A 22,147-nucleotide genomic window follows, 5' to 3' on the forward strand; every position below is an offset into this window, starting at 1 on the left:
ATAATGTGAATAACCCAGCAGCTGGGGTGGGGGTGTTATTGCTGTCCATGGTTTGGGCCCTGAACACGCTGCTGCAATGCAAGCAGGGCTGGGGCAGGCACTGGCTGTATCGATGGTGTATCCGAATGTCCACAGGCAGAGTCAGCCTTTATAGAAGGGCAACTCTGGATAAAGGCCTGGGGCTATTTCTGGTTTCACCCTGTCCAGGCCCTGGATCATATGGTGACTAAGTAGAGTGAGGTCTTGCTGGTGGGTCGTAGCAAAAGGACGTTGGCGGTGTTTTGAATGCAATTTGGGCCAAGTCTGACATTCTACTGTCATGACCTAGCAGCAGGGCTAAGTGACGAAGGGCAGGATATGCTCATGGTTAATGCACTGGGCTGGGACCCAGGAGATCTGGGTCCAGTTCCCAGCTCTGCACCAGACTCTGTGTGACCGTGACCAAGTCAGTGCATCTCTTCGGGCCTTGGTTCCTTCTGTCAGTAACAGGGAGATTATCATCTGCCCTTTTTCTGTGAACAGTGAGGTCTCAGCTGGAATCTCCAGCCGTTACTGTAATATGGATAACCCCTGCAATGCCACATCCTGTGTCTCTGTCCTGCCAATGACTCTGTAGTGACCTGCCTTGGATGCTTAGTGTCCTGTTAGATATCCTCTCGTAAACGTTTCTCACCTCCATTTCCTGTGTTGCTTTGTTCTCTCTCTACCAGCTTTGGCGAGACTTTCAAAGTCAACCAGAGCAGTCAGGCTCCTAATGCCCATGGAAACCCCTGGAGAGTTGGATGCCTGCCTACCTCCCATTTGTGTCTCCAACTCTCCCTTCCCTCACCCCCCCCACAGCCTGATGATCAAAAGCTGTAACTAACTCCCCTTCCAGCTGTGCGTCGGAGAAAGCCAGACTGAAACACCCCATTCCCTGCAGCGTGAGTTCTGTGAACTGGGCTGGCGGTTAGAGTTTGCATGGCGGGCAAAGAGGTAGCTGCTTTGGGGAACCAACTTGGGACACCACAAGGGTTCTAGAGGGCAGGTGCTCAGTGATTTCCGCAAATCTAGAGGACTCCTTTAAGTCTCAGATTGGGCAGGGAGGGGAGGGGAAATCGCCAGTTACTTTGAGAAATCTTGGCCAAAATGCCGAGCAAAACTGTCCTGCAGCAGGAGAGCTCCCAAGGAGACAGAAAGAGAAGTAAAAAGCAAGATGTTGTAACTGCACCTTATCATGTTGATCAGCAGAATCTAACTGGTTCCTTCTGCTCCCCTGTTTGTATCCACGTGCTGTGTCTCATCTGAGACTGTAATCGCTTCAGGGCAGGAGCCGTCTGTTTCTAGAACATAAGAGCGGCCACACTGGGTAAGACCAAAAGTTCATCTAGCCCAGTATCCTGTCTTCTGACAGTGGCCAGTGCCAGGTGCCCCAGAGGGAATGAACAGAACAGGTAATCCAAGTGATCCATCCCGTTGCCAATTCCCAGCATCCCTGCCCATCCTGGCTAATAGCCATTGATGGACCTATCCTCCATGAACTTATCTAGTTCTTTTTTGAACCCTGTTACAGTATTGGCCTTCACAACATCCTCTGGCAAGGAGTTCCACAGGTTGACTGTGCGTTGTGTGAAAAAAATATGTACAGTACCTAGCCTGGGGGCACTGGGACATCTAGAGGCTATGGCCATACAGACTAAGCTGCAGTGCAAATTAGAAGTGTGGGACCTTCTGGCCCATCTGCTCTTCGGATCTGCTACGAAGAGAAATGAAGGCCCAACTCACTGTGGAAGCAACCATGTCTCACTCAGCAGATCTGTGTCACCGTGTGTGTCAGTCACATCTGCTGAGTGCTGTGCCTAATACTTGGGTTGTGAGCTCCTTGGGCAGGGACCCTCTTTTTGTTCTGTCTGTAGAGCTCCAGGCACAATGGAGACCTGGGGCAGGCTTGAGGCTCCTGGGCATTACAGTGATATACCTAACAAATAATATACAGCTCCTAGCACCGTGGGGCCCTGGAGCATGACTGAGACTCCGAGATGCTACAGCAGTGTAAATCATTTCCCACTTGGGGAATAGCTAAACAAAATATTAATCTCCGTTCACCCAAGCTGCTGCAGTGCCTCATGGGAGATGTAGTTTGGATGCCTCACACCCTCATTTGCTCCTCTGAGCTGGGCTCTCCAGCCGGATTACCCCTCCCATCATGCACCTTGGTCCCTGCTGAGCCAGTCTGGTGCATTGTGGGAGATGTAATCCAGCTGGGGAGCCCAACTCATACTGGAGAACAGAGGCATGAGGCACCATTGCACATGGGTTGATGTCGAAATAACCAGAAATGAAACGCTTAGTTATAATAATTTGTTTAAACTTTCTGTTCTGTTCAAAACAATTGATATTTTGATTTATTTTGTCCTGTTTCAAGACAGAACCAAAAGTCAGCATGTCAGAATTTCCTGTGGGATGGAAATCCTGATTTTGGATCTGCTGTAGTGACAGGTGAATGTGTCCCCTTCGTTTTTTGGAGGCTTTACTTGAGAGTATTTTTAAAGGCCCTAATTACCAGGTAGTGCTGAGAGCCTGCACCCCAACAACCAGCCCCCTGTAAGGTATCACCAGCTGGGACCTAAAATCCCTAATTAATTTAGGGTATTAACATGTGAAGGCCAAAACTATAACAGGGTTCAAAAAAGAACTAGGTAAGTTCATGGAGGATAGGTCCATCAATGGCTATTAGCCAGGATGGGTAGGGATGGTGTCCCTAGCCTCTGTTTGCCAGAAGCTGGGAATGGGTGATGGGATGGATCACTTGGTTCCCTGTTCTGTTCATTTCCCTCTGGGGCACCTGGAATTGGCCACTGTCGGAAGACAGGATACTGGGCTAGATGGACCTTTGGCCTGACCCAGTAGGGCTGTTCTTATGTTAAGATCTTGGCCCTTGGCTCTGACAGCTGTGACCCACCTCTGCTGAGGAGCGTTTGAGTCACGGAGCAGATGCAGATCACTTCATGGCCTCTGTTTCTTTCACCCGTCATGATGGGTCTACGAAGGGTTATGGCCGATGCTTGTCACACAGCCCAGGAGACACTGAAACTGACTTACAAATCCGAATTCACAGATTCTCCTGCGAACCTGCATGGGTATAAAATCACCATCGGCATTTTGGGGGTCTGGAGCGTTGTGGCGACGCTGGCTGTGATCACGCTGAGCATTCTGGGTGAGCGTCTAGATCCTGTTTGTTTTGAGGACGCCCTGCAAACTTTCCCATGTCTCAGCAGCTCATCCCAGAGGCTTTTCATAGATTCCAAGGCCAAAAGGGACCATTATCACAATCTAGTCTGAGCTCCTGGATAACACAGGCCAGAGACCTGCCCCCACCATAATTCCTAGAGCAGGTCTCTTAGGAAAAAATCCAATCTTGATTTTTAAAGTTGTCCGTGATGGAGAATCCACCACGCCCCTGGGCAAATTGTTCCAGTGGTTAATTACCCTTGTTTGCATGCTGGCTGTACGGGGTACTGTCGTAATTCCTGTGCTACAGAAGGGCTAAGCTAAGGCCCATAGAGGGGAGGTGATGTGCCCATGGCCAAAGCATGAGCCAGCTACAACACCAGAGCACAAGAGTCCTGACACCCAACTTTCCCTGCTCTAACCACCCAACCCCAGAGCCAGGGATAGATTCCACCAGTCCCTGTCCTGGCCCCTCCCAATGAATTACTTTTCTCTCTCTTCTCCCCTTGATTTTTCCCATGATCCACATTCTTTGATGCTCATTTTCCACTCTGTTGTTGCCAGGCAAGAACTCTAACCCCAGGTCTCATGGCTGTTTTCAAGGGTCATCTCATGAAGGACTGACCGGAGCAGCGCTGAATGCCACCGTGAGCCGTAGTGCCCAGCGGAGAGAGAGAAACGGGGCAGAATGCAGCGCCCGTCTGAACCACCTCATGTCACGCCTGAGCCAGGCTCTGTGTGCTCCCATCAACAGCCGCCCCCAGGGTAACCCCAGCGCCTTCTCTCTGGGCTCTGGGATTGACAGCTCCGTTTAAAGGCCCCGGAGAGATGCTCCCAGAGCAGTGATTGAGTGACACCTAATGGCTGCCCTGTAGCTGAGTGCAGTGTTATAGCATTAGTGAAAGGGTAGGTGCCAATGGTGTATTATCCTGATCACGTGGAACAGGGTGTGCAAATGCTAATAGCTTCATTGCAGGCAATGAAAAGGTACTGGTCATCCCTGGCGTCATCTCACTGCCTTCAGTGGAGTTCTGCTAACACCCCAAGCTCCCGGCTGAGATCGGGGCCCTGTCATGCCGGGCGCTGCCCAGATGCACAGCGAGAGACAGGCCCTGCCCCAGCTGAGATCAGGGCCCCGTTGGGCCGGGCGCTGCCCAGACACACGGGGAGAGACAGGCCCTGCCCCAAAGAGCTGGCAATCTACACAGATCAGGCACCCAGTGAAAGGGGGAACTGAGGCCCAGGGACGGGACATGACTTTCCTAAGGTCACCCAGGAACAGAACAAAGGTTTCCTGAGAGCCAGTCTGTCGTCCAAGCTGCTGCACCAGGCAGCCTCTTAATGGAAGCACCTAATTCAGCCATTAATGGTGTCTCCTATTTGTTTCCTCTAGAGGGCACTGGCTGCAAAATCTGTCCCCCGGACTGGCTGCCACATGGTGCCAAATGCTACTGGTTTTCTACCGAGAGTAAAATCTGGGCCAGGAGCCTTGAGGACTGCTCAGCGAGGAGCGCTCACATGGTGGTGATCCAGGAGCAGGATGAGATGGTAAAGTGAGAAACAGGCAGAGGGGTGGGGGTGTTAATCTTCACCTGGAAAGATGGGGGTGTCAAGGAATATCCATTTTAAGCTGATTTTAAAAATGATAAAATTACCCCAAGGCCACTTTTCACAGTTCCACTTTTCTTTTAAACAAAGACCATACTGTAACCAGCTTTGCCCTATTTGGGAATGTCCTCGCTCACTTGTCTGTCTTGCAGCTGTTCTGTTGGATCATGTCCCTAATTTGTTGCGGAGAAGCCAAATCGATGACTCTGCAAACACTTGTGCATACACTTAGTTTTATCATAGGACTAGTCCCCCCGAAATTCCTGTGCCAGTTTCTGTGGGTTTCCAATCACATTTTCCTATATATTTATTTAAAGTTTCTCTCTCCTGTTGCTGGGGAGAAAAAGCTCTAAACAGCCACAGGAAACGGAATAACTGAGATCTACAGGTTGATACAGTGAACCTGACTATACACCAAGTGCTGTCAAATGTAGGCCCCAACTCTGCTGGAGCACCCTTGGGGAAAAATTGGTGGGTGCTCTGCGCCCACTGGCAGCTCCCAGCTCACCTCAGCCTCTGCCCCTGAGTGAGCCGCCACGTCCTGCTTCTCCCCCTCCCTCCCAGCACTTGCGCCGCGAAACACCTGTTTCGCGTGGCAAGTCTGGAAGGGAGGGGGAGGAGGGGGAATGCAACACGCTCGGGGGAGGAGGCGGGGCCGGGGCAGGGAGGGGCAGAGTTAGGGCAGGGTTGGAGTAGGGGCAGGGCCGGGGCGTGAACACCCACTGGCGCAGAAGAAAGTTGGTGTCCGTGCTGTCAAATGCCCAAAGGAGACGCACTGAAAAACCCCAAGCTTTGAGTTTGTCAGCTTAGGTGTGACTGAGCCCTGGAAAGCAGAGCAGATGAGCTGGGAATGGCACATTCAGGCTGCACCCAAATGAGACGCCACTTGTGACAGATTGTGCCAGGTGTGGCTTGCGAGGGCTCTGGACTCAGCTCCCCTGCAGCCGGTTGGATGTGCCCAGGGGCTGCATGGATTGGCCCTTTCTTGACTGGAAAGGGAGGAAACCCTCCAAGTGATCGTTTCCCACCCCTAGGGGCCACTGACATGAGCTGACTCAGAGTGGACTGTGTAGATCTTCATACTATGCTTGTCCCCTCTCCCTTCTTCGCTGCTTTCAGCAACGAAATAGTGACCAACTGCTGTCATGGAAAGTATCGTCCTTGGTATCTGTCAGTACCCATTGAGATGAATGGGGAAGGTCACATCCTCTCAGAGCTGTTTCAGACTCTCTGCAAACTCAGGCAGATATTGCTCTCTGGGTTCCGGCAGCTTTACGTTTTCAAGCCTTGGTCTGAAGTCATTACAACTAGAGATGTACTCCACGTTTTTAAGTGAAAGCTGAGATGCTGGAGAACAAGAGGGCACTGCAGGAGAGGTGCCAGTGTGCCCATTTTAAGCCTTGAATAGTTGAAATGTTCAGACAGTACATGGGGGGGGGCCCTCTGGAAAATACTATCTGAGAATTTAACCTGGTGCTCAGATAGCAATCTAACATCAGGTGCTAGCGTAACCCGCTGGCATTACGTGTCCTGCTCCGTGCTTCATCCACGGAGAATGTGAATCTGTTACAAATCCGCTTGCAAAGCAGCTTGGAGTCACAGCGGGTTCTCATCCCCCAAGTGCCTGTCTCCTACTTACAGAAGTTCCTAGGGGACAGCATTCAAGAGAAGTACCTCGTGTGGACTGGCCTCAGTGCGAACGCACCTGAGAGGAATTGGACCTGGGTGGATGGATCCTTGTTAAATCAGACGCTGTGAGTTGCTTTTCTGGATGGTTGCTGAGTTATGTAAGGGAGGGGGCGGGTGTCCCTTATTATCTGAGGCCAAGACTTTCAGAAGTGACGAGTGATTTTGGGTGCCCAGCTGAGGCAGCTTAAAAGGGCCCAGTTGCCGGTAGGTGCTGAGCACCCTCCCTCTGATAAACAGGGGTCTGATGTTGGGGCCCCAAAATCACTCAATCCGTTTTTGAAACTCTAGGGCACAATTTTCAAAAGCATTCAAGTGACTTGGGCACTTAGTGTCATTGACCATGAATGAGAAGTAGGCTCCTAAATCACTTGGAGAATCTACACTTTGGCCCTAACTCTTAGGAAGGTTGAGACGCAGCATCCCAAGGAAGAGCTTTGAGTGACCCCCCCACACCCAGCCCCCATTTTCAGTCAGAAGAGATGCTGGAATGGGGAGATCCACCTCGTGAGGACGTCCCAGTGCTCCAGGAGGTTTGTCTTTGTGATTTCCAGATCCTTTGTGCTCCAGTTACAAGTAGCAACAAGGTTTCCCCAACACCAGTCTGGGTCTAGACACACAGAACAGCCCTGCTGTCGGTGACCTGCATTAACAAGATGCCATGAGGGCGACCAATTACTCTTCCGTTGGTCCGGCAGGTTCCCCGTGAAAGGATCTGCCGAAGAGAACAGCTGTGGGGTGATCAAAGGGAGTCAGATCCAGTCGGAAACCTGCAGCGGGGAATACAGATGGATTTGCCAGAAGGACGCCATCCCGCTAGACAGCGGACCAAGCAATCTGTAGCGCCCTGCCAATTTGCAGATACCCATCCGCTTTATATCTATGGACCATTTTTGCAGCTCAGATGGGGCTACAAAATTTGTATCTGCGCAGGGCTGTGGTGGAGCCAGGAAGTAACCACCCCTGATTCTAGTGCTCAGCGCTGAGATTTTTAAAGGAACCTTTGTTTTATTTTCTATGAAGTGCTCGGCTGGAACATAGGATCCCAAACCTGCAAAGACTGACATATGTGCTTCACTTTAATAACCTACATAGCCTTCTTTGCAGGATCCAGCAATGACTCAGGCCCAGACCCTCAAAGCTAGTTAGGTGCCTAGCTCCCAGTAGGAGGTAAGCACTTAAGCATCTCCTTGAAGATCTCTGTTTTTTGCCCCTGCTTCCAAGAGTTTAGAGTGTTTCAAGAACATCACACCTATTGCAAAGAGGCAGTGTGGCCTAGTGGCTAGAGTACTGGAGACCTGGGTTCTCTTTCTGGCTCAGCTAGTGTGACCATCTCTGTTTTGTCTCCCGGCCAGCAGCACAGCAGGGTTGAGGCTGGCTGCTGGCATGTCTCTGCGGAACCCTGGCTGTGGGAGGCGGGGGGGGGGGAGGGAGGCGGCTCTGCGTGCTGCCCCCGCCCCCAGCACCGTCCCTGCAGCTCATTGGCCAATGGGAGCTGTGGGGGGTGGTGCTTGTGGGCAAGGGCAGTGGACAGAGACACGCTGTCCCCCTCCCCCCAGGGGTGCGCAGAGACGTGCCAGCAGCCGGACGCTTCTGGGAGCGGCATGGGGCCACGGCATGCAGGCAGCCTGCCTCAACCCTGGTGTGCCGCCGGCTGGAAGCCGCCTGCGGTAAGCACCTCCTGGCCAGAGCCTGCACCTCGCACCCCTTCCTCCACCCTAACCCCCCTTCCCCAGCTCAGAATCCTCTCCTGCACCCCAAACTCCCTCCCAGATCCCGCATCCCTCCCCTGCTCCTGCACCCCTACCCCGGGTCAGAATCCCCTCCTGCACCCCAAACTCCCTCCCAGATCCCGCATCCCTCCCCTGCTCCTGCACCCCTACCCCGGGTCAGAATCCCCTCCTGCACCCCAAACTCCCTCCCAGATCCCGCATCCCTCCCCTGCTCCTCCACCGCTACCCCAGGTCAGAATCCCCTCCTGCACCCCAAACTCCCTCCCAGATCCCGCATCCCTCCCCTGCTCCTACACCCCAAACTCCCTCCCAGATCCCGCATCCCTCCCCTGCTCCTGCACCCCTACCCCAGGTCAGAATCCCCTCCTGCACCCCAAACTCCCTCCCAGATCCCGCATCCCTCCCCTGCTCCTACACCCCAAACTCCCTCCCAGATCCCGCATCCCTCCCCTGCTCCTGCACCCCAAACTCCCTCCCAGAAAGAGCCTAACGTAACAGCTGTTCTAAGGTAAGAAGTAGGCTATTTTGAATTAAGACTGAAGTATAACCACCGAAGTGCTTTATGTTAACTAACGCTATGCTCAACTTGCCCTTTAATAGCCTGGAGGCCACAGTTGTGATCATTTTGTTTTAAATTGGGAAGAAGACTTGCTGACCGGGGCCCCTACAAAATCTAATAGCCCCGGGCCCCCAGGCAAGTTAATCCTGGGGGACGCGAGGGGCCAGTCGGACCCGGGCTGGGGGGGGTGGTCCTGGGGGAGCAGCCGGGCCAGAGACCCCGGGGCTGAGGCTCCCGCCGACCGGGGACACGAGAGTTCGCCTGAGAAGCCGCCGCTGCTCCCGGGGGGGGCGGGTGTGAGAGGCGCCGGGTGGGGGAGGGGCCGGAGGGAATCAGGCTGATCCCGGCACCTGCCCGGACCGAAGCTGGAGAAGGAGGAAGCGCCCCCAGGGCAGGCTGGGAGATGTAGTTCCTGTCTCTCCCGCGAGCGGAAGTGACGTCGGACTGGGCAGGACGAGCCGGGCTCGAGCGGGGACGTTGGCGCCTCTCCCAAGGCGGAGAAGCGTTTGGTGCCGCTCGAGCTCTGGGCATGCGCAGATGGAGGGAGGCGGGGCGGGAGTCGCGCGTGCGCAGAGGCAGAGCTCACCCGCTGCTGCGGGACCGGGCTGAGCGGCGGGGTCTGTGCCGGGGCGACCTTCATTAACCCCCCCGTGCCCGGCCCGCGCCCTGCTCCCGCTGGGGCCGCCCCGGGCCCTGCCCGCCCCGCTGCCGAGCTGCCGCCTCCAGGTACCGGAGCGAGCCCCGGGGGCGGGGCGGTGACGCTGCCCCAGTGTCCGCGGGGACCCGGCATCGGGCGGCGCCGGGACCTGCTCCCGGGGGGGGCCGCGCCCGGGGGGGCTCGGAGCTGCTGTCCCAGCTGGAGCCCAGCGCCCCCCGGCGGGGTCTGGACGGGCAGCGGGTTAAGGGGCGAGGCTGGGAGACCCCGACCCCGCGGGGCCGGGCTGGGGGGCCGCTCTCTGTCGGCAGCAGGGCCCGGGCAGGCCCGGGAGGGGACGGGGGCAGCGAGCGGCCCCCCCCGGAGGCGGCCCGGCCCCAGGCTCGGCCAGGAGCTCGTTCCTCCGCGGGGCCGCGTCCTGCCGCACCTGGGAGACGCCTCGGGGCTGCCCAGCCCCAGGGGAGCCGCAGCCAGGCCCTGCCCCGCGCCGCCGGGACCCGGGGGGGGCTCCTGTGGGGGGGACCGGGGGGGGCTTGAACGGTCCCTGTGCAGCCTCAGGAAACCCCCGGGGGAGAAGGGGGGGGCGGGAGGTGAGTGAATTGGATCCTTTCCCTGCTGGTGCCGCTCACACCCTGATACAAATTCTCTCCAGTTCTTCCCCTTTTCTCTCTCATTATCTCACACGTGGCTATAAAATCCGGGGTGATTCCCCCCCCACACACTTTCCCCTCAAATTGTTGGGGCCCCAGGGCATGGCCACTAGTTAAGTCAAGGGGATGGAAGACCATGAGGGTGGAGGAAGTCTCTTTGCTCTAGGCCCATGGGCTTCTTTTCAAACCCCCCTTAACGGCACTTAGGCCTGACTGGCCTGGAAAAAAAAGCCCTTTTGCTCTTAAAACAATGTTGCAGCTGCAGATAGCGCTGTCTAGTGTAGGGTCTTGGTGACGCCAAGCTAAGATAACAAAAGGAGGCAGCTTCAAGGCTATAACCGCCCATCTACACCATTAATCACAAGGCCAGGCAGGATGCGCTGGTTGTTTAAGTTGCGAGGAATCCTTGTTAGAGGTTGCAGGAAATAAACATCGTTGTAAAGGAAGGCAAAGTATATGTGCAAAGCTTTGATTGGCTGATGTGTAGTGTAATAGCCTTAAACAATATAAAAGTATGTGTGATGACCTGGTCTGGTGTGCAGGATTTGAGATTCTCTCCCTGTACCTGGATTTGGAGCTCCAAATAAACTTTTCTACTTCTCCACCCTGTTGTGATTATTGGGTGACACATACCGGGCAACAAACCCCTGCTGTTGCTTGCCTCAGACACTCTGTGCCAGCAACAAAATGATCAGCTCTCTCCCGATTTCCCCCTGTTCTCGCCATAATTCTCAAATGTCCATTTAAAATCTCCTCCGATGTGGGGGATTTGCTCACCAATTTTACCTGCAGCGATTTGTCCTTGTTTAGGTGAGAAATTGTTCCCTGAGTCAGTCCCCAAAACATGGCTGCCCCTGGAGTGGGGATGGGATGAGATGCGTGTTCTCTGCCAGGGTGGGGGAAGGGAGGAGGAAGTGTATCCCATAGAGACTGCCCAGACCCCGGTTTCCCAATCCCACTTGCTGGCCCCAAACTGCCAACACAGTTGCCCCCAGCTATCCGTTGACCCTCACCTGCCCATCCACCACTGCTGTTCCCTTCCCTCACCCAGGAAGCCTTCCAGCTCCTCCTCCTCCTTTGCCCTCTTAAATCACCTCCTCAAAGGGCTCCTTGCTGCCCGTGTGAATGGAGGCAGACGGGGAACCATCACTTTCTGTTTATGTATTGCACAGGCATATAAAATCCAGTCAAAAAGGCCCCCTTTTCCAACTAGTTATTTCATAGCAATATAAAATTCCCTCTGATCTTGGTGTTTTTCTCTCATGTTATCAATTACTTAGTTTGTGACACGTATTCTTTGCAAATCTCAAAGATTGTTATGAAATAACCTAAACATTTGCCCCACTTTTTCTCTAGTTGTCTATTTCTAATTGAATATGCCCTGAGATTTTCTTAGTATTTTATAATTAGAGAGACAGGGGAAAATCTCAGATTTACACTTTTTCCTCAGATTCTTCAACATGGAAATAAAATGTTTGCAAATGTTCCCCATTTTCTCTCTCCATTTTTCAAATATTGATGTGAAATACACTCAGATTTTACCTCCTATCAACAACTGATATAAAATCCGTCTGATTTTCCACTTTCCTCTCTCTAATTTGCAAAATGGCAAAACGGGAGGAGGGGAGTCCTAGGCAAAGGGCATGGCAGAGGCTCTGGGGGCTGCTACTAAATTTGTGCCCTGAGTCCTTCTCCTAGATCTAGGGGGTGAGGGAGGTGGGAAGGGGATTAGCACTGCCACACAATGACCTCTTCCACATCACTCTGGACTCATCCTTTCTGAAATCTGGTTTCATTGAGACCATTGTTAATCCAGAGTGACTGTATGCAAAGACAAGGAGTGACTCCAGATGAACAGTGGGGCAAATGAGATTAGCAATTCTCCCTGTGAGGAGGTGCTCTCATTAGCTGCTCTCCCCAGAGAGCTAAAAGAGGGAAGGCTGCTCAAAGGCTCTGTCCCTCTCGCCTAAGGATATTGGGGTTCAGCTTCCTGGGTCAGATGCTGCAGCCTAAATGGTGATCCGGGAGACCAGCTTGCTGCTACCCTAGCGGGGCTTCTGTGCTGGGAAGTGACCTTAATTAAAGCTTTTTCTCTGCCAGGCCCAGGTGCTGACTTTCTCCAGCTGGTACTAGCCCTTTGGGGCAGATCTGGGCTCTGTTAATACAAATTCTGAGCCACAAACTTCAGGTAACTGAAAGACCTCAGGGAAAGTGCTGGGGACTGGCAAGAAAGTGACTCTGCACAAACAGCCCCTCCTCATTTCTCCTCCCATTAGCAATTGTCAGGAGAAAATCCAGTGGTGGGATTGCAAAGAACCCAGGAATGGGACTTTCCCAGCCAGAGAGGCAGGGAGAGAGGACGGGGAAGGAGAGACTGAAAGGGGCAGTGGTAGAAATGAGTGGGAAGAGAGATTTCCAGCTCTAGTTCACCCAGACACATGTGAGAAAACCTGGATTTGTGCAGGAAATGGCCCACCTTGATTATCATGCACATTGTGTACAGAGTTGTCACTTTGGATGGGCTATTACCAGCAGGAGAGTGAGTTTGTGTGTGGGGGGGTGGAGGGTGAGAAAACCTGGATTTGTGCTGGAAATGGCCCACCTTGATTATCATGCACATTGTGTACAGAGTTGTCACTTTGGATGGGCTATTACCAGCAGGAGAGTGAGTTTGTGTGTGGGGGGGTGGAGGGTGAGAAAACCTGGATTTGTGCTGGAAATGGCCCAACTTGATGATCACTTTAGATAAGCTATTACCAGCAGGACAGTGGGGTGGGAGGAGGTATTGTTTCATGTTCTCTGTGTGTATATAAAGTCTGCTGCAGTTTCCACGGTATGCATCCGATGAAGTGAGCTGTAGCTCACGAAAGCTCATGCTCAAATAAATTGGTTAGTCTCTAAGGTGCCACAAGTACTCCTTTTCTTTTTGCGAATACAAACTAACACGGCTGTTACTCTGAAACCAGACACGTGTTGCAGCATCCCTGGGCAGAATCACTTTCAAGTGAACAAGAAAAGGATCAGACAGAGGAAAAGTCAGTTTCTGACTCCATATTCCCCCTGCTCGGTGTGGCTGCCATGGGGTCCATGTCCGAGGGAATCCCCCAGAGTGACTCCTTTGGTTCTGCTCTTTTCTAGCATTGTGTTGAGAGACTTTGTTACGGGGTGGGGAGAGGGAGAAGGGAGGTTAAAAATGTCTCTGTGGGCTTAGCCTGGCAGGAGGGGCCAGGTCTACACTGAAATAAAGAGATCAAGCATTTTGCCAGCATGGCAGAATCTAGGATATCTGTCTGCAGGGAAAGGGCCCTAGGGGAATTCTGATGTGAAATTAACTAAAGCCTGTTCTGAAACCCCCACAATTTCGCTTCTTGCCCTCCCAGGCTGCAGAACGACGTCCATGTTTCACTCCAGCTCCTCCCATCCTCCCATGGGACCGGGAAGAGAAATGGCTGCAGTGGAGCCAGCTCAGGTAGGGATTATTGGGGAGTTTTGGGTGTGTTCCTTCTGGAGGGAGGGAGACAGCAAATACACCAGAGACGGGAAGGTTTGCGCAGTCTGGTTTGGAGGTTGGTCCGGGGCAGGAAATCCACAAGGTGGAGAAAGGGAGGAGCACAGGGGGTGGCAAACCTGCTGGGAGTTATTGAATAAGTGGCCTAGACTCTGGGACCAGACCCATGAGGTTGGGAGGTGGAAATGCTCTTATTTGTTGATCAGAAAATAACCCACCTACATGGGGCTAGGAAAACTAACCAGACTCAAAGTGCGGGAGCCTGACCCGACTAACCAGCGGCTGCCGTGAGATATGAAGGGGGCACCCACCAGTCAGGCTTAGGGCAGATTCCCTTCCCTTCATATCCAGCTCCTCGCATTGAGGAGCATGTTGGACTTCCCACCAGGGAGCTGTCCCTAGACCCTGCTGGGGGCTCCATCTCCTGTATCAGTCTGTGGCTAGTAGGTGTGTGATGGATCTGGTGGGAGAGAAGAGAGGCTCTCTCTTCGTCCCCTCACCCTGGTGGGGGTGGGAGTCTGACGAGGTGGGGGTGGGAGTCTGACCGTGATCCACCCAGAGCTTCCATTTGATTGGCTCCTCTCCCACACAAAGAGAGGGGCAGCAGCTACTGAGTGTTGGACTTTTGCTCTCTCAGGGGCCGGTGACCTTCGCGGAGGTGGCTGTGTATTTCACCAGGGAAGAGTGGGCTCTGCTGCACCCTGCTCAGAGAGCTCTCTACAGAGATGTCATGCAGGAGAACTATAAGAATATGACCTTGCTGGGTAAGGATTCCCGTCCCCTCAGTTCTTGGAAGGGGAAATGAAGAGGTACGGTTCACGCCACCCCCCAATGGCATCTCTGCTCTGTCCTGTTTCAGCATCACCCCAATATGCCAGTAACACACACACACACACACACACACACGACCAGAGACCTTCCCCTGCTGAAGAACACTTTGGGAACAGAGCACAGGAGCAGTATCGCACAGTGTCAGATATCTCTTTTTGCTCAAGTAAAACTGGGGCTTAGGTCCAGCATAACCAACAGAAGCTTCCTACCCCCGGCCTTCTCGGAAACCCTGAGCCTACTCCACCCGAACCAGAATGGGCTTGGGGTGTAACAAGCAGGCTGCTGGAGTCAGAACTGCTGGTCCAGGGCTACTTATCACACACACACTCAGTGCGTCCTTGAATGCTGGCTGGGGGTATCCAGACGGGAGCTCCAACAGCAGAACATTGAATCTCACCCAGGATTACAGATGACACAAGTCCTCATTGGTCTGGATTGCACTGCAGCGTGTGAAAATGGCTTATGTTGGTAGTGAAACTTCCTGAGACATGGAGAGTCTTGCTTCTCCATCCGCATGTGTAATAGCCACAACCCCTCTTCCCTGCAGGCTCTTTGGATTTTTGATTACCTCATTGTCACATGACCCCGATTTTTATTTTTCACATTCTGCTTTTCCAGACTAATTAGCATCTGTTGCTCCTGAATTATAGCTTCTAATTTCCCAGTGTTCTCCACACCCAGGGATTTTCCTACTCCCTCCCGTTACACTGGGCTCACTAGATTCCCTAGTACATAAGAGCGGCCATGCTGGGTCAAACCAAAGGTCCATGTAGCCCAGTGTCCTGTCTTTCGAGAGTGGCCATGATTTTATCAACCTCTCTCATATCCCCCTTTTGTCTCTTTTCTAAGATGAAAAGGCCCAGTCTTTTTCATCTCTCCTCATATGGAAGCTCTTCCATACCCCTAATCATATTTTTGCCTTTTTCTGAACCTCTTCCAATTCCAGTCTATCTTTTTTGAGATGTGGCAACCACATTTGCATGCAGTATTCAAGATGTGGGCGTACTATGGATTTATAGAGAAGCAATATGATATTTTCTGTCTTCTTATCTATCCCTGTCTTAGTGATTCCCAATGTTCTGTTTGCTTTTTGACTGCCTGTCCACCTTGAGTGAACGTTTTAAGAGAACTCTCCACAAGGACTCCAAGATCCCGCTCTTGAGTGAAAACAGCTAATTTAGACCCTATCATTTTCTATGTATTGTTGGGATTATGTTTTCCAATGGGCTGCAATACGTGCTATCCTGACATCTAGTACTGCTGAGCTCCTGCATTCAGTAATATCCCTGCCCTTCCTGTTCCCTTTCTCCAGTGAACCCCACCAGCCCATGCTTACTGTTCCCGGCTTCCCCAAGACTGACTCATTGTCTCTGGACTTCTCTGTCAGCAAGAAGCAATGCCAGGGAGACTTGCCCTCTGTCTGGAGTCTTTGATTTCTGGGACAAGGATTTACTTTCTCTGTGTTTTTAGGAGACTCTTTGAAATTGAGTGTCTGTGACATTAACCACAGTACAATCTGGACTGTTGAACAGCTGTTTCCCCTCAGTTCCCCAACCTGCGGTGCTTTTACACTGCTTTACTGTGAGAACAGTCACTCCTGGGCGGTTAACACACAGTCTCCAGCACGTAACTCGCTCCCAGCTTCACAGTATTGACTGCTGTTAGTCAGTGACTCTCAAATTCCAGTACACCACAGGAGAACCTCAGAAAATTCTCTGGTCCCAGACTTTCCCCCAGAAATGTGCATCTTGCATTGTCCAGCACGCTGCTGAACAATGCAAACTCATACAAAGTCTGTCATTTCATCAGTGGAAAATGACATGCACCAGCCTTGTTATTCCAAATGGAGTTTCCAACACACTTTAATCCAAAGACACTGGTTACATAAAACAATAAAACGAAATTGTTCACTACCGAAAAAAAGATTTTAAGTGACTAGAGGTAATGAGGCATAAAAGTCAGAATTGTTTACAAAAGAAATGCAAGATAAAACACAAACTAACATCTAACTTAACAAGCTAAAACGGATTCAAAGCAAATGTTTCTCGCACCATATGCCAAGACAGGCTGGTGGCTGTCCTTTCAGCCAGGACTCCCCTAACCCGCCTCTGCCGCCCAAGTTCAGTTCTTCAGGAGTTGTCATGAACAGAGGGAAAGCGGAGGGGGAGAGAGAGTCTCAAGCATTTTCCTTACCTCTTTTTATAGTTCAGTCCTTTGTACTAAAAACAACTTCAGTTCTCAGCTGAGTGATGGTGACAGGCTGATGTAGGGTGTATTTGTATTTCCAAACTTGTGTAGTGTTTCTGGGTGACACCCCCCAGATATATTGGCATCAGCACTGCCTAGCCTGTTCGATGGCCCATCCAGGGTCATCAGCTGTACAATGAGCCCATGGAAAGGACCAAGGGGATACACCTATTGAGTCAGCAAGACATGCAGGGGTGCGCCTGTGTACTAAGAACTCCAAGGCTTTTCCATGCCATGTGCTGTGAAACTTGTGTTTGGGGCACAGGAAGTATAAGCCACATGGCAAAAGGCATATAAAGGGTAGCTGCATCGTCTCCATTTTGTCTTCAATCCCTCTTCCCACCTCTGGAGCAACTTCTCTACAAACTGAAGCCTTGAACAAAGGACTGAATGACCCATCCAAGCTGTGGCTGTGTTCCAGATGGACTTTCAAGCCACTAACTCACCAGTACTGCTAAGAACCTGATATACAGATTTCAGAATGTACCTGACTGCTTTCCCATTTCATTTCTTTCTGTCTTTCTTTTGTTTAAATCTTTAGTTTAGATGCTAAAGGATTGGCTGGCAGCATGGTATTTTGGGTAAGATCCAAACCTATCGTGACCTGGTACTGGTGCTAACCCTTTGGGATCAGAAGAACATTTTGTTTGTGAGCAGAGTTTTTAAATAACCTCTCACTGTAGTGGACCTAGGTGCTGACTGGGAGTCAGAGAACTGGAATGCAATAAAGGGGGCTGTGTGATATCTTTTTTCAGCTTCTCGGTAACCAGTGTGGGTGAGGAGAAGCAGTTTGTGACTGGTCTGTGAGTTTAACTTCAGTGTTAACCATCAGTTTGGGGAGCATATGGTATCCCTTTTTCAGCCTGCCCTGACCTTTGCATTTTCAGTGAGGGACTGCCCCAGGCACACCAGGTCACACTAAGCACTGAAGTTAAATTAATAGAATGTTTGGGTTTTTTATGATAAAGTCTTATGACATCAACTGAAGTCCTTTGTTTTCTTTCATCTGAGCAGGGTTTCCAGTTTCCAAACCTGATGTGATCTCCCAGCTGGAACAAGGGGAAGAGCCATGGGTCCCAGAGGGAAGAGAGATCCTGAGAGCTCCCTGCACAGGTGAGGAAACATTAAACCAGCTCAGAATCTATAAGTGCCTGAAGGAGCCATCTGGGATGCCCTACAAAGTCTTGGGAGGTCTCTCAATTCATTATTGTCTTTAGCAGGGGTCGTATCCTCAGGGTAAATATAGCTCATGGCTTCCTATAGATCCTAGCAGACACCAGGCAGAAGTTTCCTCCCTTCCCCCTGTGAATTTGGATGGGATGTGAGGGCTGAATTGATCCCCCTCCTCTCTCCTATTTGGTGGAAGAGTTTGGGGGAGTTCAGGACCTGATTTTTATTTGATCCCTCTCCAGCACTTGTTTTCGTTTGGTGTTCCCCTTTCCATCTCTGTTTGCAGTTTCTATCTCTATCACAGCAGGTGATGCAATGCTCTGTGAGAAGGAGGAGCAGAATTCTGAGCAGGAAAATGTTGAGCAAGTGGATAAACACAGAGAATTATCGCAAAGATGGAAAAGGAATGTGTCCAGGAGTCATGAGCAGGGAAAATCCTTTGTGATTCATCACAGACCAGAAAGAGAGCAGGGAAACCAGCCATTGGAGAAAATGGGTAAATTTATTTCCTGTCGAGGAACTCAGCAGGGCCTCAAGAAAACCACATCCCAGCAGGAAATCCTCAGCAGAAAGAGGAAAAATACATGCAGTGAGTGTGGAAAAAGCTTCACCAACAGATCATCCCTTTCTAATCATCAGAGAATCCACACAGGGGAGAGGCCCTACGAATGCTGTGAGTGTGGGAAAAGCTTCATTCAAAGATCAGGCCTTTTTCAGCATCATAGAGTCCACACAGGGGAGAGGCCCTATGAATGCTGTGAGTGTGGGAAAAGCTTCACTTGCAGCTCAGCCCTTTGTAATCATCAGAGAATCCACACAGGGGAGAGGCCTTATGAATGCCATGTGTGTGGAAAATGCTTTAACAGGAGCTCAGACCTTTCTATACATCAGAGAATCCACACAGGGGAGAGGCCCTACGAATGCAGTGAGTGTGGGAAAAGCTTCAGTAAAAGATCAGCCCTTTTTCAGCATCAGAGAATCCACACAGGGGAGAAGCCCTATGAATGCAGTGAGTGTGGGAAAAGCTTCATTCAAAGATCAGGCCTTTTTCAGCATCATAGAATCCACACAGGGGAGAGGCCCTATGAATGCTGTGAGTGTGGGAAAAGCTTCACTTGCAGCTCAGCCCTTTCTACTCATCAGAGAATCCACACAGGGGAGAGGCCCTATGAATGCCATGTGTGTGGAAAATGCTTTAACAGGAGCTCAGACCTTTCTATACATCAGAGAATCCACACAGGGGAGAGGCCCTATGAATGCCATGATTGTGGGAAAACCTTCCTTTGGAACTCAGCCCTTTCTAATCATCAGAGAATCCACACAGGGGAGAGGCCCTATGAATGCAGTGAGTGTGGGAAAAGCTTCATTCAAAGATCACACCTTTTTCACCATCAGAGAATCCACACAGGGGAGAGGCCCTATGAATGCAGTGAGTGTGGGAAAAGCTTCACTGAAAGATCAGCCCTTTTTGAGCACCAGAGAATCCACACAGGGGAGAGGCCCTACAAATGCAGTGAGTGTGGGAAAAGCTTCAGTCAAAGATTAGGCCTTTTTCAGCATCAAAGAATCCACACAGGGGAGAGGCCCTATGAATGCAGTGAGTGTGGGAAAACCTTCATTAGGAGCTCAGCCCTTTCTAATCATCAGAGAATCCACACAGGGGAGAGGCCCTACGAATGCAGTGAATGTGGGAAAAGCTTCATTCGAACAACAGACCTTTTTCACCATCAGAGAATCCACACTGGGGAGAGGCCCTATGAATGCAGTGAGTGTGGGAAAAGCTTCATTAGGAGCTCAGCCCTTTCTAATCATCAGAGAATCCACACAGGGGAGAGGCCCTACGAATGCAGTGAATGTGGGAAAAGCTTTATTCGAACAGCAGACCTTTTTCAGCATCAGAGAATCCACACCGGGGAGAGGCCCTACAAATGCAGTGAGTGTAGGAAAACCTTCACTAGGAGCTCATCCCTTTATAAACATCAGAGAATCCACACAGGGGAAAATCCCTGTCATAAATATAAAGGGAAGGGTAAACACCTTTAAAATCCCTCCTGGCCACAGGAAAAACCCTTTCACCTGTAAAGGGTTAAGAAGCTAGGATAACCTCGCTGGCACCTGACCAAAATGACCAATGAGGAGACAAGATACTTTCAAAGCTGCAGGGGGGAGAAACAAAGGTTCTCTCTGTCTGTGTGATGCTTTTGCCGGGAACAGAAAAGGAATGGAGTCTTTGAACTTAGTAAGTAAGCTAACTAGACATGCGTTAGATTCTGTTTTGTTGAAATGGCTGATAAAATAAGCTGTGCTGAATGGAATGTAGATTCCTGTTTTTGTGTCTTTTTGTAACTTAAGGTTTGCCTAGAGGGATTCTCTATGTTTTGGATCTGATTACCCTGTAAGGTATTTACCATCCTGATTTTACAGAGGTGATTCTTTTACTTTTTTCCTTCAATTAAAATTCTTCTTTTAAGAACCTGGTTGCTTTTTCATTGTTCTTAAGATCCAAGGGTTTGGGTCTGTGTTCACCTATGCAAATTGGTGAGGATTTTTATCAAGCCTTCCCCAGGAAAGGGGGGGTAGGGTTTGGGGAGGATTTTTGGGGGAAAGATGTTTCCAAGCAGGGTCTTTCCCTGTATATATTTGTTAGACGCTTGGTGGTGGCAGCAATAAAGTCCAAGGGCAAAAGGTAAACTAGTTTGTACCTTGGGGAAGTTTTAACCTAAGCTGGTAAAAATAAGTTTTGGGGGTTTTCATGCAGGTCCCCACATCTGTACCCTAGAGTTCAGAGTGGGGAAGGAACCTTCACAGGCACTAGGAATGCCGTGAGTGTGGGAAAAGCTTGACTCAAAGATCAGAACTTTCTAATCATCAGAGAATCCACACAGGGGAAAGGCCCTACGAATGCAGTGAGTGTGGAAATACCTTCTCTTGGCACTCAGCCCATGTTAGCCATCAGAGAATCTGCAAGGGAGATCAACACCATAAAAACCTCTAGGGCTATCAATACTTTACTTTTCCTGATTCCTACACAGTAACTTTGAATGCTGTTTGAACTGTTTGCAGCACCGTTATCCATTAGCTTGTCCAGATGAGTGCCCCATTTTTGCCTTTTGCAGTTCGCCCTCTTGAGGTGGACCTATTTGTCCTTTCTATTTTCCCATGAGTAATTTGAGTGTGCGCTTCCTATCAGGAACCAGGGAGCATCACATTTATACCATTCCTCCTATTGCAAAGTTATTGTTAGTCATCAATGATACAGATTGTATCATTGCCAGTTGTTCTCATGTTGCTCTGGGTTTTGCTGAAGAGCAGTTATACTGGCAACTTTTCAAATGATATGTAAATGAAGAGAAGCAGGGGCTTGAAAAAAAAAAGTGTAATTTCAACAGGGTGACACTGAGGTTTCCTCCTTCCCCATCACTGCAGAACTGTTAGCTTTTGTCTGAGCCATGTAGAGTTTATCTCTGTAACATTCTATCCATCTACCTGGCAAAGAGTCATGTGACGAAGCATTCTCCGTTGTGTGTGCTTGGAGATCATGCTTTGACTTCTTTAATCCTACATCAGAGTCGCTATGACTGGAGATGAAAGTGTCAAAAGACCTGGGAGGGAAATTCAAATAGATCCCAAATACAGTGTAATCATTTGGAGTTTAAATCCAAGGTTCCATCTATTGGCAAATCCACTTCTGGCAAAGTGGCTGTGTCTCCCCTCCCTCCCTCCCCCCCCCATTATTTAGATCCTAGTATACTGAAAATGTTGAAAATAACATAACTGACTCTTGGGACAGTGCTGAGTGAAGTATGTTTGAATGGATCAGAGTAGAATGTGATGGGAGAATCTCTTGTCCTGATTCTGAATAATCAGATGTCAGCTCTCTGGAATTTCACTTGACACTTTCACTGTCATGTATTCTCTCTCTGTGATGTGGGTTTCTGTCTGTCCTGAGGGCTGTTTGCTCACCCAATTGGATATTAGTTCAGTTTGATATGATGGAGCTCAGATCTATTGGAGAATTTCAGACAAATGACCATTTGCTAAAGTGGTCATTCCTCACTTCAGCTTTGCTTTTTCCCCATCCCTCCATGATGACATGGAGAAAGTTCAAGTGCAGTTCTGTCAACATGAGAGAACTCTCCAATTTACTGGACATGCTAACAAAGAAACAGCAGTGATTTTAAAATCTCCACTCGGAAATAGCGAACAACAGCAGAACCTCATCTAACTGAAGGAAGTACATATGATCACAGTGTAGTTCAATTGTTGAAGTCAATATTGTCTCAGATGATC

The 22,147-nt window shown here is 50.5% G+C and overlaps 2 protein-coding genes across 6 annotated transcripts; both read left to right on the forward strand.

The window, feature by feature from the left end:
- The first annotated feature begins 808 nt into the window (after positions 1 to 808).
- On the forward strand, positions 809 to 7,582 carry LOC144274619 (killer cell lectin-like receptor subfamily F member 1). Its single transcript, XM_077833601.1, has 6 exons — positions 809 to 923; positions 3,098 to 3,196; positions 3,814 to 3,975; positions 4,604 to 4,758; positions 6,460 to 6,572; positions 7,203 to 7,582. Exons 3-6 carry the CDS (start codon positions 3,924 to 3,926, stop codon positions 7,345 to 7,347), a joined length of 465 nt encoding a protein of 154 aa, XP_077689727.1. The 5' UTR covers positions 809 to 923; positions 3,098 to 3,196; positions 3,814 to 3,923; the 3' UTR covers positions 7,348 to 7,582.
- A 492-nt stretch (positions 7,583 to 8,074) lies between these two features.
- LOC144274584 (uncharacterized) lies at positions 8,075 to 20,421 on the forward strand. Of its 5 annotated transcripts, XM_077833493.1 has the most exons (6): positions 9,402 to 9,522; positions 12,202 to 12,289; positions 13,482 to 13,570; positions 14,247 to 14,373; positions 17,702 to 17,800; positions 18,162 to 20,413. In XM_077833493.1, exons 3-6 carry the CDS (start codon positions 13,499 to 13,501, stop codon positions 19,898 to 19,900), a joined length of 2,037 nt encoding a protein of 678 aa, XP_077689619.1. In that variant the 5' UTR covers positions 9,402 to 9,522; positions 12,202 to 12,289; positions 13,482 to 13,498; the 3' UTR covers positions 19,901 to 20,413. The 5 variants fall into 5 exon arrangements, with proteins under 5 accessions (XP_077689620.1, XP_077689617.1, XP_077689622.1 ...); XM_077833494.1 differs by lacking the exons at positions 9,402 to 9,522; positions 12,202 to 12,289 and adding an exon at positions 8,075 to 8,174 and having other exon boundaries at positions 18,162 to 20,421; XM_077833491.1 differs by lacking the exon at positions 12,202 to 12,289 and having other exon boundaries at positions 9,395 to 9,522; positions 18,162 to 20,420.
- Positions 20,422 to 22,147: the final 1,726 nt, after the last annotated feature.

The sequence above is a fragment of the Eretmochelys imbricata genome, chromosome 14 (assembly GCF_965152235.1).
Source record: "Eretmochelys imbricata isolate rEreImb1 chromosome 14, rEreImb1.hap1, whole genome shotgun sequence".
Lineage (NCBI taxonomy): Eukaryota > Metazoa > Chordata > Testudines > Cheloniidae > Eretmochelys > Eretmochelys imbricata.

What these genes read in the sequence shown, in the direction of transcription:
- LOC144274619 (XM_077833601.1), top strand. Translation starts at nt 3,924, where the DNA reads ATGTCACGCCTGAGCCAGGCTCTGTGTGCTCCCATCAACAGCCGCCCC. An exon ending in CATCAACAGCCGCCCCCAGG is followed by an intron (nt 3,976 to 4,603) that starts GTAACCCCAGCG and finishes TGTTTCCTCTAG; the next exon opens with AGGGCACTGGCTGCAAAATC. An exon ending in TCCAGGAGCAGGATGAGATG is followed by an intron (nt 4,759 to 6,459) that starts GTAAAGTGAGAA and finishes TCCTACTTACAG; the next exon opens with AAGTTCCTAGGGGACAGCAT.
- LOC144274584 (XM_077833494.1), top strand. Translation starts at nt 13,499, where the DNA reads ATGTTTCACTCCAGCTCCTCCCATCCTCCCATGGGACCGGGAAGAGAA. An exon ending in CTGCAGTGGAGCCAGCTCAG is followed by an intron (nt 13,571 to 14,246) that starts GTAGGGATTATT and finishes TTGCTCTCTCAG; the next exon opens with GGGCCGGTGACCTTCGCGGA. An exon ending in TAAGAATATGACCTTGCTGG is followed by an intron (nt 14,374 to 17,701) that starts GTAAGGATTCCC and finishes TCATCTGAGCAG; the next exon opens with GGTTTCCAGTTTCCAAACCT.